We start from the raw sequence: 16,382 nt of genomic DNA on the forward strand, positions 1-16,382 counted from the left end.
CATGGTGCTGTAAAAAAAAAGGGGGAAGTGTACATAAGATGTAGTAGCATCCTTACTTAATACTAAAATACATCAGGGTAAAAATAAGCTTTCACAAGAAAATGAAGTAACGCAAATTAGAGATAGCTATAATTAAGAATTCATTAAGTAGCGATTTGACTAAGAATTCTAATCAGACGCTTCTCTTAGTCCATAATAGTTGAGCGAGGAGATCGAACACCAAAGTTCTTGGGCAGTGGAATAGTCGCTTCTTTAAGCGTAAGGGTCCTTGTAAGCCAGGAAGTGCTCGCACTGCGCATGCTCCTTCCTTTCCAGCGTTCGAACCTGTTGCTGCTGCCACGGTAAGGCCTTGTTCTGGCCATTCTGTCTTCCTCGCATCGCCCCCATCCTGCGACTGATCGGTCCGTTTCTTCTCCTTGCTGCACCTGGGCACTCTGTTCTTCCTTCCTAATAGGGTCGTTTTGGCCGGCGGGGAGTGGGGAGTAGAGAACTGGGGGAAGTTGGGTACCCGGTTGGATGGCGGCAATTTCTGGGGCCAGGCCGTGGCTTATGTAGAGTTAAAATGGAAATAGGTGTGGGTTTGGTAGACAGGCTTAAATCCTGGCACGTTCCTCGCGTCTTCCTCCCTCTTGCACCCCGTGCAAGGTATATGATAAGCCTATCAACGGAAGTAGTGTTCCTGAATGCATTTTGCAAAAAAGCAAACTTGGAGGCGGTGAGAGGTCGTTTCAGAGCTTTAAACGAAGACAGAATCCGGCTAATGACAAAAATGGGCATTTCGCTAGTGAACCTTTAAGTGAAACTATCTTATACACTGATCCTATGCTTTGTTATTTGGAAACAAGTACGCTGAGTTCAATGGGACACATATATAGGATTGTAGCTTTCAAGTAAAAAGGCTTACCTTGTCATCAAAGTTGAGTACTTTGCTGTGCTTGTTACCAGGGGCTGCATTGAGCATCTATTGTTTATATAGAACTTTTTGTTTCAATGGGTATTTTGCACTTGTGTTTCCTGAGGAGGCCCCATAGGTCCCATGTTCTATCCTTGGTATCTCAATTTAAAAGGTTCAGATAGTCGATGATGAGAAGGAATCCTGCCTGAGACCCTGAAGAGCTAGTTACTGCTGGGCTAGATGGACAAAGTCTGATTTGGCATAAGGCAGTTTCCAATGATGAGACTTGTCTTGCTTCACTCAAGGTGTACAATATTTTACTGTGAACCTAGCATGAAGGTTGCCTTCATGCTGTTCAGCTTTCTTCCAGAGCAGTAAGTTGGATTACCCTGTGCAGTTTTTCTTCATAAAACTTGGGAGTTGTTTTACTTTGAACTGAAACAGAGGCTGCTTTTGACAATTTAATCTATATTTCCTGCAGATGTTGATGCCTAAAAAAAACCGCATTGCCATCTATGAACTCCTTTTTAAGGAGGGAGTGATGGTAGCCAAGAAGGATGTTCACATGCCTAAGCATCCAGAACTGGCAGACAAAAATGTGCCCAACCTTCACGTCATGAAAGCAATGCAGGTAAAGCAATGGCTTTCAACTGGTAGGTTGCACCCTGACCTTAAGCCAGTTGCACCAGTGGTGACGTCACCAACATTTTCTTGATGTTTTTTATCTTTTTTTTTTTAAGTAGAGGGAAGGGAGGGGGAGAATTACCAGAAGCAACACAGGACAAGGCTTTTGTGCTTTTAATAGTTGTGTTGTAGAAGCGATTGCAGGAGGTACGGCTTTCACCTCTCTCTGAAAGACGTACGCAATAAATAATTATGTTGCCATTGGGATTAGGAGTGGGTGCTGGGTCTGAAAAGGTTGAAGGCTAGTTAGGGGAACTTGTAGTTACCTAAAAGTTGGATGGAGGCAGGAAGGAACGGCAATACCAAATACTTGGCGTTTAACAGAATGCATATAAACATATTTAATCTTATTACACAACATATTCCTTCTTTTAAAACTGGCCATAATCTGTCTTCCCCATTCTCCATTCCTGCTATGTGGGTTCCCCCCACTTTTGCCACTAATGTCTACACAGTGTTCAAGATGTACAAGTTTACGTTAGTTAGTATTGATTCCAATATTAAGAATTCCTGTGAATAAATAGGTCTTAATGATCATAGTTATCTGCAAGTGGATTTACTAGAGTATGTGTTCCTAGTCGCTGAAATCTCGTGGCTATGTGAAGGAACAGTTTGCATGGAGGCATTTCTACTGGTATTTGACCAATGAGGGCATCCAATACCTGCGGGATTATCTCCATCTGCCACCTGAAATTGTGCCTGCCACCTTGCGCCGTAGTCGTCCTGAGACTGGGCGACCCCGGCCCAAAGGTAAGTTTTAAACTACATCAATTGCCTGAATTTCCTGTTGATATAGTATCCAGAATTACATGTGGGGAAACACATCTGAATTTGTTAACGTAATTGTCAGAAAATGGAGAGATCCATGGGATTTAACTTTAAAACTTGCACACTTATTAAGCTCGGATGTGCTTGCAGTAGAAATGTGAAAGCCTGGGGAAAGAAATTGAAAAATAGTTAATTTTTTTAAAGATCTGTTTTTTTCTGGGCCTTCATATCTCTAACCTGCAGCTATGTGAATGCAGTGTTACAAAATTATAACAGTGTCTCATGGATAGGCTACAAGTGATTTGAGGTCAGGTTGCACATATTATTTGGCCTTTGACTTTAGAAAACAATTTGTCTTTTATATCTTGCTAACTAATTAATCATGTTCTTGCAGTGCTAAGATTTTTTTTACCTCTATTTTCATTTCTACATCAAAGGCAGCTGTATTTCGCTGGAGCTGAATTAAGAAGGGCATAGTGATAAGAACCTTAACTTGGGCCAAATACATTTGGGGGTTGGCTAATAGGGATGAAAATAGAGGGATGCCATTATTTTGGTAGGTGTGAAACAAAATTGGAGACAAGGTATATGAGAAAATTGGATATATTTTTATAACATGTTTCTAGCTTCATTTAGGTTGTACAGGTGCCTCAGTCCTAAAAGATCCTTTTAGTCTTGTAATTAGTCATAAGCTGAATGGTATTGGTCAGACTGCTTGCATTTGCACTGCCTTGGAGGGAAAGTAATTTATACTTGCTACACTAGGACGATGTGCCATTTTGAACTGTTACATGTTCAGTGCAGTTCTGCCTGAATTGATTTCCAGTGATGTTTACACATCCCTTGCACTGTTTTGCATCAAATGAATAAGCGTACAAGCAATTATATACTTGATTAGGCGGTTCTTAAATATTTGATAATGCATTGAATTACATGAATAAGTGGAGTGTTGCTGCTACACACTCATCTATCACAATTATAGAGGTCCCTACTGAATCTTCCTCGAGGATCATCCAGCTGTAAACTCAACTGTGAGCAAGATTTCTGAGCGTAAACAATTTTCAATAGATGACAATCCAGCCTGCTTTTAAATTTACAGGGGATACAGCTATATAGGATACAACAGTTATGTGGCGGCTGCTTTATGCGACAAGCTGCTTTGTGTGTGTCAACTTGCCATACAAATTGGGAGTTCACTGTAGAGTTAGCATCCAATACTACCAGGAATTCAGGCCCACAGGTTGAAGGTAGTGATGTTGCTCCGGCATATATTTCTTGGATCATGGTAAAGGTCTTTTTTCTGTTTTTACCCACCCTGTTCCCAGTATATCTCATATACTAGGATGGATGGATGGATGGATGGGAAGGAACAAGCTGAAGTTGAACCCTGATAAGACTGAGGTACTACTTGTGGGGGACAAGAGAAGGTTGGGCGATATTGACCTGAAGTTCAATGGGGTGAGTCTACCCCTAAAGGACCAGGTCCGCAGCCTTGGGGTTGTGCTTGATTCCAGGCTGTCCATGGAGGCTCAGATTTCGGCAGTGAGCCGGGCAGCCTGGTACCAACTACACCTCATACGAAGGCTGCAACCCTACCTTCCTGTTCATCAGCTCCCACTAGTGGTACACGCCCTGGTCACCTCTCGTTTGGACTACCGTAATGTGCTCTACGTGGGGTTACCCTTGAAAACGGTCCGGAAATTACAACTTATACAAAATGCGGTGGCTCGACTACTTACGAATAGTCGCCGCCGAGATCACATCACCCCAGTGTTGTTCGATCTACACTGGCTTCCAGTTGTTTTCCGAGCCCAATTCAAGGTGTTGGTATTGACCTTTGAATCCCTACACGGTTTCGGCCTTCAACGCCACCAATTATGCCGCCCGACAAGATCGGCCACATAGGGCCTTCTCTCAATCCCGCCAACAAAAACAGCCAGATTGGCGGGTATAAGAGAGAGGGCATTCTCAGTGGCATCCCCCACTCTTTGGAACTCCCTCCCACAAGATCTCCGGCACGCCTCTTCCCTAAATGTATTTCGGAAAGCCTTAAAGACCTGGCTCTTTCAACAGGCCTTCGGGGTATCCGGGGAGGGTTAATTGTTATAACTGTAATGCCTCCTGCCCAGTTTTAATATTGTTGTTGCAGATGTATTGTTTTTATATTGTATCACTGTATTTTATCAATTGTATCTTAACGATTTTGTAAGTCGCCTAGAGTGGCCGTTGGCCAGATAGGCGACAAAGAAATTAAATTTATTATTATTATTTATTATATTTAAATTTTCTTAAATTTATTTCCTGCCTTTTTTCATCAAGGGTCCCAAGGTGGCATACATGTGGTTCCCAGGTAGTCTCTTCCAGGCACTGACCAGACCCAGACCTACTTAGTTTTAGCAAGGTGGTGGCCTCATGCGCCTTCAGAACATACAGTGGGAATATTATCTCAATGTCAACCTTAAAATAGTGCATTAGGTTGCCAAATTATGAATTGTTCAAGGCTACCTCCTTTGAATTGAAAGAGGATGTTTTTGTTACATGTGCCATACTGAAAAGTTTCAAAATAGTTAAAACTGGTTTTTCAATATGCATTAGCTTTCAGTTGATCTGTTAAAAAGACAAGGCATTCATAATTAGTTCATCTTACCTTGGTTTGCATATGTTGGTATGGTTTTACTAATTAGGTTTGCAAGATATCTCCCGTTTAAGTCCTAGGTAGCCAGCAATTCACTCTAAGGACAATAAGCAACTGCCATTATAATACACTGTTTCACTAGCTAGAATCAGCATATAGGAGCATCTTGGCTTTTAAGGGGTTGGGCCCAGTGAGAGGGCAACATAGAGTGAAGAAAGAGGATTCTGGATGAGCATACCTGGAGTAATATAAAATGGACTTTGAATAAGTACTGTGAGAAACAAGGCTGTACTACAGTTGATATGCTTTACATATACATATGTATATATCTTTACATATCTCATGAACGTTTTCTGTTTTTGTGGAAAATGTACACAAGAAGACTTGCATCTAAGTATATTATGACTTAGATTTTAAGCAAGCAATTAGCATGAAGAAATTCTGTTGTGGCCCAGTTACCCTTTTCAATCATCTTACTGACTTCATTGTAAATACTTCAGAAAACTTTGAAGAATAACTTAATACCCTGTGATAGATTAGCTGAAGCCTCCTGGATTGATTTGTGCTGTTCTTACTTTTTTAGGATTGGAGGGTGAACGTCCTGCTCGTCTTACACGGGGAGAGGCTGACAGAGACACTTACAGACGCAGCGCTGCACCTCGTAAGTGTTTAAAATATGGGGTTAACCAGCCTCTTCATTGTTCTCTTTTACAGTTACCTAGCTTTTTCTTGTTTTAAATGACAGGATTGAAATATGGAGGAAATACAGCATATCTTGGCTGGCCTTGGGAGCCAGCCAAAACTTGGTTGCAAGTGCGCTGTCCATCTCCCAACAGGGCATGTGGGTGTGTCTTGTCTCTGAATATGAGTGCATGAGGAGTGTAGTGAAACACAGCCCCAATCTTGAGCTTTTGGGGAAATTGTGGAGGCATCATTCCCACACTTGTGCTTTGGAGTTGCTCTTAGCTAAAAACTGCAGTGTGATATTAGGGGAATTGTCCTCCTCACCATTCTAAACTGATGGGAATGGAGGCTGGGGTTGTCATAATTTGCAGAGTGGGAAGGGATGTTGCCGTGTAAGAGTTGTAAAGCAAGAGTATTGTATTTATGCAATGAAATTGCATAAATAACATATGCATAAATAATGTGCTGACTGTTAGCATTTTAATATGGTACTCTTTATCTTAAATAATACAGAATGTTTTTTTCTTCTCAGCTGGTGCTGACAAGAAGGCAGAGGCTGGTGCTGGGGCAGCTACTGAATTTCAGTTTGTAAGTATCATGTAGAATATTATACATATGCAAGGTTTTCAGAATGTAAGGGACACTTTCGTATCTTCCCGAAATTGATTGTTGTCTAGTTGGCACCACTACTGTAGGAACATTATGTATTTCAGGCTTCTATGTATACTGTTGAGGTAATATTATAGATGATGCATGCTAATAAAGCGGTCTCCTGACCCTGTCTGGCATGAATTCTAAAGCAGAGATAATGATGAGTAATCTGTGCAGACTCCAAGCAAGCTGTAGTTGTGGGTAGCTGGTCATACATAACGATCCAGATGCAGGCACACATCCCCATTGCATTGAAAGATGGATGCACTTGCTTGCTTTGGCCTTTGATTAGCACCGCCAATGTAGATGGAGATGTGGAACCAAATATACATGGGCAGTAAGTGCATGTCTGCTTATTCGTGAGGTCTCTCTTGCTGGATCAGGCAATGAGAGTACAGCTGCTGTCTATTCTTGCCATTAATGGATTAATAATAAATATAGCAAAAATGTTGTAAAGCTTTTAGAAATTTTTTGTCAGTGTAAACCCATTATTTTATTTTGGGCCAACTAATTTTCTCTCAGTGTTTTTTTTTCTTTTTGCATTGTCACAATGCACCATGTAAACTATTTCCTGACCTCAGGCTGTTTATTTATGGCAAATTGATTCCTGTGTAGTATGTATACCCATCCAGATAAATGCTGAAAATACTGATGTTTTTTTAAACTACTTAATAGTTTGAAATGCATTGCAATATAGTTTTATAATGCATTTGCTTGGGAAATTTGGTGTAGAAATTTTTATATGACCTGATCTACCCCTACCCATTTGACCAGAATAAATTGCACTAGCTTAGGAGCTGTATTTTCAGGTATTTGAGCTACAGCTTGCTGCTTTTCACCTGCACACTCAAGGCTTGCTTCTAGAGCAGTGCCTTGAAATGCCCTTCTTGTCCATATAGATAACACTTTGTTGCACTATGGTCCCCAATTTGCCTATCTTTGAATTCAGGCAACTTTGTTATTTCTCTGAACCAGCAAAGAGGCAGGAATGAGCCATGTCAGAGGATGAAATGTAATATAGTTGTGGGTGCACTTATAATGTATTCTCTTTTCTTTTAATTTACAGAGAGGTGGATTTGGGCGTGGACGTGGTCAACCACCTCAGTAGCAATCTGTTGCTGTTGGTTGCATCTTGTGTATAATAAATAGGTGAAAAATTCACTTTGTATCTTTGAATCATTTAATTAAGAAATTTAACTGGTGAAGCATTGTGGGAGATAAACTCCCAAAACATAACAGGGATGAATAAGATGACATCATGGGGACTCTTGGTGATTGGCTTTAAAAGGCAGGTTTCAAATCCTTATGGCTGCAGATAAGACTCCCAATATGAAGAAGATTGGGAAGGATTTCTTCTTGTCATAGGGATGAAGCATTAATTGCTGGCCCACTTCACTTCTCTCCCGCATCCTATGGCAATTATTTCCTAATCCTACTGGCCATCCAATAGCAGTCTCCATGTTATCCTGTTTCATCTTAGTTGCTAAAATGATGATAGTGTGAAAACCTTGCTCCTGGAAGTGGATTCAGTGCTCCAAAATGAATTAAAATTGTATGCATAATCCGGTCTCAAATTTTGGATTTCCTTAGTTCACAACTTTGAGGCTTGATACACCACTATCAATAGATCTAATTAATTATAGTTGAGCGTTCTTGTCCTGTAAAAAGTAAAAGCAGTCATCTATTTCTTGTCTGATTAAAACCCTCATTGTATTAGAAGAAAAAAACCTTTAGAAAAAGTCCAACAATTTAACGGGACTTGTTCCTAGGTATGTGTGCATAGGATTGCTGTTTTAGTTGATAGTTGAAAAAATGTTTTAATTAACATTCCAGCCTGTTACATTTTGCAAGCTTGTGATTACCTCAGAAGCACAGTTGGAATTTTGATACAATACTGGGACATATTAATAGTTGGAGTCTTGGATCTATAGCCTCTTCTGTCTCTGAGACTTGGTTCCATCCATTAAACTCCACAAGAACTTTGCGTCATAGGTCACATCTCCACTTTACTGATGGAAAACTGAAACTGATAGTGATCCAACGAACCAAGCTTTTGCTGGTAACAGAACCGTTTAGCGAGAACTCTTGGAAGAAAAAGTGGGTAGCAAATATATGAAGACTTCTGTTTACGAAATCAGAAGTGTAAGATAGTATTAGTATAGTGTACACTTCTTTGATGAGCTTGTTCTGAATCTAGGCAATATATAGATCTGCCAATAGATGTTGCACTCATGTGAAAGTAGGGTATAATAATAAAAAAATATATGGCTTGGTTACAGTATTTCTAATGCCAGACATATTTTGTTCTTACTACTTAATACCCATTTTATATAGAGGAGGCTTCAGTTTTCTAGAGGTGGGGAAAATCTGTCTAGTGTTTTAATATTAGTTAGTCCTTTGCATGCTTCTTGAATGATTCCATTGGTGCTAATGACTCTGGAGATGAGCCCTGCTTCTGCAGTATGTGGTGGTGATAGTCTACTATAGGTGTTGATTTGTACTGGGTCCTTGAAAGTCTGGAGGGATTTCTGGAACTCCCCAGCATTCGTTTTTGGTGTGGCTTCTCTGATATGGTGTATTAAGGCTGAATTAGATTGATGAAGACTGTTTTCAGCCCTTTTATTATATTTATTTATTTATTAAATTTATATACCGCCCGACTAGCAATAGCTCTCTGGGCGGTGAACATAAAATAGCATAAAAATACAATGAATATCAAAATAATACTAAAATACAATCATCAATCCAATACAATAAACATTTTAAAAAGTAAATCAGTGTAACTTAAAATGCTTCAGAGAATAGGAAGGTTTTGACCTGGCGCCGGAAGGAGAGCAGAGTCGGCGCCAGGCGTACTTCCTCGGGGAGACTGTTCCATAGTTCGGGGGCCACCACTGAGAAGGCCCTAGATCTTGTCATCACCCTCCGGGCCTCCCTGTGAGTTGGAACCCGGAGGAGGGCCTTTGTAGCAGAACGTAGTGCACGGGCCGGTTCATATCGGAAGAGGCATTCCGCAAGGTATCGTGGTCCCGCACCGTATAAGGCTTTATAGGTTAATACCAACACTTTGAATCTAGCCCGGAAACATATTGGCAACCAGTGCAAGCTGGCCAGAACAGGTGTTATATGCTCGGACCGCTTGGTCCTTGTCAGCAATCTGGCCGCCGCATTTTGCACTAGTTGTAGCTTCCGAACTGTCTTCAAAGGTAGCCCTACGTAAAGCGCATTACAGTAATCCAAACGTGAGGTTACCAGAGCATGTACCACTGATGATATCTCGCCTTTCTTCCAAGAAAGTCATCATGATGTACATTGTTCTTCCCATTTTATCTTCACAACACCCCTGTGATGTAGGTCAAGCTGAGAGACAGTGACTGACCTTTATGATTGTGAAGGTAGATTTATGTATGTGGGTAATACCCATTCATTGCTGCAAAAAACAGAAGAGTCTTGTGACACCTTAAGAGACGTAACAATTTTATTACAACATAAGCTTTGTAAAGCCCTTAGAAGTTTTTCACAATCAGTTGGTAAATATATTTTGTTAAATAAGCTTTTGTGGGCTACGGTCTGATGAAGTAGACTCTTGGTTGTTTTTGCAGGTAGGAGTATTGCATATACTAGCTCTGGGGAAATGTAGATAGCCACATCTACATTAAACTCCACAAGAACTTTGCGTCGTAGGTCACATCTCCACTTTATTGATTGAAAACTGAAACTGATAGTGATCCAATGAACCAAGCTTGTGCTGGTAACAGAACCATTTAGAGAGAACTCTTGGAAGAAAAAGTGGGTAGCAAACATATGAAGACTTCTGTTTATGAAATCAGAAATGTAAGGTAGTATAGTGTACAGTTCAGACAATCAAATATGTGTTAATCTAGACAGTATCCCCACCCCAATCTGTGTTCTCAGTGCAGGAAATACGCAGTGCTTGATGCAATAATAACAATGCATAATGAACAATACTTACATACCTGTAACATGTTGGGGAAAAATCATGTACCTGGTTCCCTAGATTGTTAACTCTCATGCTGGTTATTGGGAACTGAAAAAATATCATTTATGCCTATATGTGGCTACTGCCTAAAACCTGATTGAAATATTTGAATATTTCAGAGCTGAAGTATTTTCCTGTGTCTACACATATATATGTAGTAATGTCACAGTTCATGGATGTTGCTTGCCTCAAATTCTTAATAGGGGGGAGACTGGTAAATGTTAAAACTTCTTCGGTTCCCAGAAAATCTGAAGAACTGTTCAGTGACCTTTGGCTAATGAGCAGATTTCATTCTAATTTCCAGAATTCAGTGGTAAATACTGAGGCATCTGATAAATCTCCAGAGCAAGCCTAGTGCCATTTCTGACTGAAATAATTTCCATGTACCTCCTGAAATTAAGTGATTTAATTTGACTTCCGGGAAGGGTGACTTAGCCTGTGCCTGCTTTTGAGACGGGCTCCTGCCTCAAAAGAAGCTTATTCAGATATATCAGTCAGTTTTTTCTTTTTTTTTGACTGATTAAACTTCTCCCGGGTAGGGAGAAACGAAGAGATTAACCTCAAAGCCTATTTTTGTTGGGACGACCAGATCTCATTAATTTATGGGACGAGGTCCAGCCGACGAAGGTGGGACGGATTTTCAACAGCAAGCTCTATCTGATAAAGCGAACGTTCACCTTATCTTCTAAGAGAGAACGCACTAACAGGCAAGCACCCTTCTTTCTATATTTTTCTTTTATTTGACTTAAATTGTTGCTGTTTAAAAGAGATTTGCCAGATTGATCGGTTTTTGACATCTCACTGGGGAGCCATAACTTCTCTCTGCTACGCACTAATTAATAGCTTATCTCTGTTTTTGTTGCAAAAAGCTGTCCTGGATTTGCATTCTAAAGATATACACAGAAGAGGGATTTCTATTCCAGATTTTTATTTTGAAGAATATTATATTGTCTGAGACTACTCTCTTTTTGGTCTATTTTTTTTTGACGAATCTGTTTCCTGACGACTGCCATTAATTGTTTCGATCCTGGGAACTGCATTTTGTTTACTTAACTATGGAGAGATAAGGCTGTCTGCTCTGTTTATACTGTGATGTCACCAAGTTTGGAGTATTAACCCAATTGTTGCTGAAATAAGAAGTGGTTTTCCTATATTTTTCTTTTAAAATGGCAATTAAGAAAGTGGCTGAGAATCTGGAAATAACTATGTTTCAGAAAATAATGGATGAGATTGAGATAACGAAACAAAACCTGCGACAGGGTTGTAAGGAGCTGAAAATTGAATTGAGTAAAATGACGCAGGAGATTAAAGATATAGGGGTCCCTGTGAGAGAGGTGACCCTGGAAGGGGTCCCTGTGAGAGAGGAGACCCCGGAGATTGGAACAAACGTGGAACAGGAAAAAGATTTGGAGTCTATGGACTTTAGAAATAAAATCTATTGTTTGGAGACACAGGAGATTAAAGACATAGGGGTCCTTGTGAGAGAGGAGACCCTGGAGACTGGAACAGGGGTCCCTGTGAGAGAGGAGACCCTGGAGACTGGAACAGGGGTCCCTGTGAGAGAGGAGACCCCGGAGATTGGAACAAACGTGGAACAGGAAAAAGATTTGGAGTCTATGGACTTTAGAAATAAAATCTATTGTTTGGAACTCAATGTTATCTCTGAAGAAATTAATGAAGATTCTAGAGATAAAGTTATCAATGGCATGGATAATCTTCTGGACTGGAATGATGTGATGGAGCCCAATATAGAGAAAATCTATGGAATTAACTGCAGCCATGTGACAATGGAAAAACTTTCAAGAGATGATCCAGTGTATTTTGAAAAAAAGAACAGAGATATGATTTTACAGCAGTATTTCAGCAACCTATTCAGAATGGATGGCAAGAAAATATTTGGGATAGAGGTAATTCCCATCAGACTCTTACTATATGACTATGGCTTTGACAGCAAGATTATTATGGAATACTGATAATGGAAGATTGGATACCGAAATTACTGGACTTAACAAGACTACTGAAGATGGAAGATGGAAAATGGAACTAATAGGGATAATAGAATAATGGCTACTGAAATTACTGAACCTAACAGATTCTGATGTGATGGATTAATTGAAATGTTTATTTTTACTATGGTTATGACAATAAGATTATCATAATTAGTAATGAGATGGATTAATCGATATGCTTATCTGGAAAAAAAAAATTGATAGATATATTTCTTAAAGAATTGAAACCTCTCTTTGACTTTTTGTGGAAAGAATAAAGTAATGTTTATGAGATTTGATGATTAAGTAAGATAACTATTGGAGGAAAGTGATTTTATAATATGACTTAAGAGACAGGATTGTTATATATTATAGACTTATAACTGATCTGATCTTTGACAAATGGGAAGTCAATATTTTACTCTTTATTTTTTATTTTTTATTTTTATTTTTATTTTATTTTTTTTTTTTGTTTAACTATTTTTGATTTTGTTTTTTGTCTTTGAATGTTTTATGATTTCGTCTTGTATGTTTTATGAAAATTTGAATAAAAATTATTGAAAAAAAAAATTAAGTGATTTAATTTCAGCTTCATTTCTATAATTTACTAGTTAATATTAACACATATATCTGCTTTGTAAGTCTAGCACATACAGAAAGGCTTGTCGTATTCTTCAGAGTACTGTTCATTTAGGATTTGGTGGCTTTTTTTCCTGAGGGGATGTGGTACTGTGAGGATACTTCATAAGCAGGTTGGTGGCTTCCTATTCATATTTGTTTTACTTGGGAGTTTCCAGGTGAATCGCTGGGTCTGGGAGCAACCTTGATCAGTGCTTGCTTTGATAACCTATGACCAGGAACAGCTAATCTTAATTATTTTGCATATCATTAAAACAGTATGAATTGACCTAGATGAGTGAATTCATCCAAGTATGAAGTTAGTGGATGGTTCTGGTGAGAGAGGATCATATCTGAACAGTAATAAGATTGCTCCTAAAATTGGTATACTTGCTTTTAGCAAGATTATTTAAAGTATTAGTTTGGAACAGTTTATTATTAATTTTTTTCCTGCCAAAGGAGCCCAGGATGGCAAACCACCAAGCAGTAAAACAATACAATTTGAAATAAAATAGAAATTCATTTCACACATCTAAAAATATTTAGAAACTATACACTATAAAAATATTTTTTAAAAATGACAGCCAATAATTTCAAGGTTGACAATACATAACAAAAAAGATGCTTAATATGTTGGTGCATTTGGCAGTATCTAGTTTGCACAATGAAACTCCCCCCCCTTTGTCTGTCCCCCCTAGCCCTCCCCAAATCTGCTCTGGACATTTAGAGGGCTAACGATGTATTTATTGCATATCTTGGCGTAAAGCTCCATTAATAAGTAATTACACCCATTTCTGGATGGCACTGTGCTGCACTAAATAACCCACACCCACAGATGAAAACACCCCACTTCCTGCAACACCCCCTAGTTATTTTCAGAACAGGATCACGATATATCAAATGCAATGGGTTCTGTTTCCATTCAGGAAATGCTTCTCTCCCAGCTGACATCTGGGCTTGTGGCCCAAAAGCCAGATGGCAATGGAATTCAGAGGCATCCTTATCCGTTAATGGAATCATAATCTGGAAATTGCATTGTTGGTGACAGCAACATCGAATTTTCCAGATTATTCCGAAGAACAGTCACAGAAGCTGAAACAGTGAAGTTTGTACATGTAATATTGAGTCTATCAATCAAAACTTTTCCTTGAAAGGACATACGTGTTTTGACAAAACATTCCTCCCTGCCCCACTAGATTTCTTCATATCAGCATACCCTTATCATAAGCAATTTATTTTCAGATTTTAAGCTACAGCAACTCAAAATGGGTAATTTAATTTTAATGTAGGATTCTGTTGGTTTCTGTGTATCAAACATGGTGGGATGAGATGGTGGTGAAACCAATAGTGCCTACTACATTTAGAGTGGCCGTTCATTCGGCCAGATAGGCGGCCTAAAAATAAAATTTTATTATTATTATTATAATGCAGAATTAGTGAATTTAAACACAAACCAAACCATGCAGCACAGTTATATACTATGTAAGACTTTATTTTTAAAACACCTGATTGCCTAGAATGGGTGGAGAACCTTTTTGGCTTGGTGGACCAAATCATTATCTCTCCCCATCCTTGCAGGCAACTTACGACAAGTCTGTGGAACAACCCACCTGTCAAATCAGCTAACATCAGATGATTGTCAGATGGGTTGTCCCATCTACTGTCAAAATCCCTTGTGGGCTGACAGACTTGGTTTCCATGGGGAACTCGGTCACATAGCTGATCTAGCCATACCTCTATCTGTCCTACATTTGACATCAGGAGTGAAGCAGGTGGGTGTGGTTGGGGAAAAGGCCTCTCAGGCAAAATTGAGACCCATGCTCGGTCAAATTTGGCCCACGGACTGGAAGTACCCCATACATGATCTAGAAGTATGATCATTTATAATGATGAAGTTTACAGCTATAGTTGCCAAGGTGCTACAGTCCATTGTCAATCTCAGATAATACTATCGAGACAATGAGATGTAGATGCCCTATAGATCAACAACCTGCATGGAGATGGGAATTATATTTATTTATTTATTATTTTATTTATATCCTGCCCTTCCAGCAGGAGCCCAGGGCAGCAAACAGAAATGCTAAAAACACTTTAAAACATCATAAAAACAGACCTTAAAATACATTAAAACAAAACGTTAAAACATTTTTTTAAAAAAACTTTAAAAACATCTTTTTAAAAAAGGTTAAAAACATTAAAAAAATATTAACACATATTAACAAGCAGTTCTAACAGATGCAGACTGGGATAGGTCTCAACTTAAAAAGCTTGTTGAAAGAGTGCACCACGTGTACAAACTAATCTCTACACAACTGCATTTTTTTTTGTTTCTTAGATAGAGGCTCACACCTGAAAGATCTTTTTTTCAAGTACTCTTAAAACTACGGTACCCATTCAGTGAAATGGAGGAACAACCAACAAGGCCAGAGTAGTACGCAGGCGTTGCCTGCAACAAAACAGCCCCAGAAGAGATAGTGATAGAACACCACTCGTGACCTAGTTTTCAACTAAAAAGATTCCAACGTAAAAGCACATTCTGGACAAATTACAGGTTAGGGGTAGTAGCATTCTCACAGACGCTACCCTAATTTAAAATAACTACTCATCAGCAAAAAAAATTTACCAGCTTAAGTCTTGCAACAGACCCCGGCTCTCCCTGTATCGACGTAGGCAATACCATTACACAATCTAGTAATACTTGCCTGTGGGAGATCTTAACAAGAGGATCTTTTTTGGCCATTCCCATCTTCAGGAGTTGGGACATAGGACCTTCTCTCTAGCATCACCCCAATTATGGAATTCTCTCCATAAACACATTTGCCAGGTACCATGGTGGTAATTTTTTAGGCACCAGGCCTGAGCCTTTAATGGCAATTTAATATTAATCTGATTCTCGTTGCTGTCTGTTTTATTTAGGCTGGGGTGGGGAAACCTTTTTCAGTTTGAGGGTTACATTCCCTTCAGGGTAATCTTCCAGGAGGTGCATGCATGTGGTGGGTTTGGCTAGAGACAAAAGTGGGCAGAACAATGAATATGAATGTTCCTTTTGTACAGTAGTGTACATACACTGTCCTCCAGCCAGGCAAGCAACAGCCATTACCAAAGTTCAAGGAGAAATTCCAGCAAGGCAAAAACACTCAAGGAGGGTGCGAAGCAGGGCTGGTGGTGACCTAGGGAGAGTCCCAAGCACTAAATAGAGAGACCTGGAGGGCCGCTTTGCCCCGTCTGAAGTTTCCTGCTCCTGATTTAGGCTTTGGGAATTTTTTGGGCTTATTTCAACTTTTTTGTTTTATTGTATACTGTTCGAAGCGATATTTGTATGCTGCATTGAGGTTTCATGTGATGGAAAGGCTGGATATAAATAATAGAAAATATGTCTGTTACTCATCCCACCATGGGCTCATCCTCCAACATGATATGCCACATCATCTACTAGCAATGCCCTTTTGCTTTTCACAC

The 16,382-nt window shown here is 39.4% G+C and overlaps 1 protein-coding gene across 1 annotated transcript; it reads left to right on the forward strand.

Annotated features, from left to right (window-relative positions):
* Positions 1–234: 234 nt before the first annotated feature.
* Positions 235–7,478, forward strand: RPS10 (ribosomal protein S10). Its single transcript, XM_061632378.1, has 6 exons — positions 235–341; positions 1,377–1,526; positions 2,158–2,329; positions 5,566–5,643; positions 6,199–6,254; positions 7,384–7,478. Exons 2-6 carry the CDS (start codon positions 1,377–1,379, stop codon positions 7,423–7,425), a joined length of 498 nt encoding a protein of 165 aa, XP_061488362.1. The 5' UTR covers positions 235–341; the 3' UTR covers positions 7,426–7,478.
* The last annotated feature ends 8,904 nt before the right edge of the window (positions 7,479–16,382 follow it).

This window comes from Rhineura floridana, chromosome 6 (genome assembly GCF_030035675.1).
Source record: "Rhineura floridana isolate rRhiFlo1 chromosome 6, rRhiFlo1.hap2, whole genome shotgun sequence".
Classification (NCBI taxonomy): domain Eukaryota; kingdom Metazoa; phylum Chordata; class Lepidosauria; order Squamata; family Rhineuridae; genus Rhineura; species Rhineura floridana.

Coding starts and splice junctions, on each gene's coding strand:
- RPS10 (XM_061632378.1), top strand. CDS start 1,377: ATGTTGATGCCTAAAAAAAACCGCATTGCCATCTATGAACTCCTTTTT. Junction 2,330..5,565: donor TGGGCGACCCCGGCCCAAAG/GTAAGTTTTAAA, acceptor TTACTTTTTTAG/GATTGGAGGGTGAACGTCCT. Junction 5,644..6,198: donor CAGACGCAGCGCTGCACCTC/GTAAGTGTTTAA, acceptor TTTTCTTCTCAG/CTGGTGCTGACAAGAAGGCA.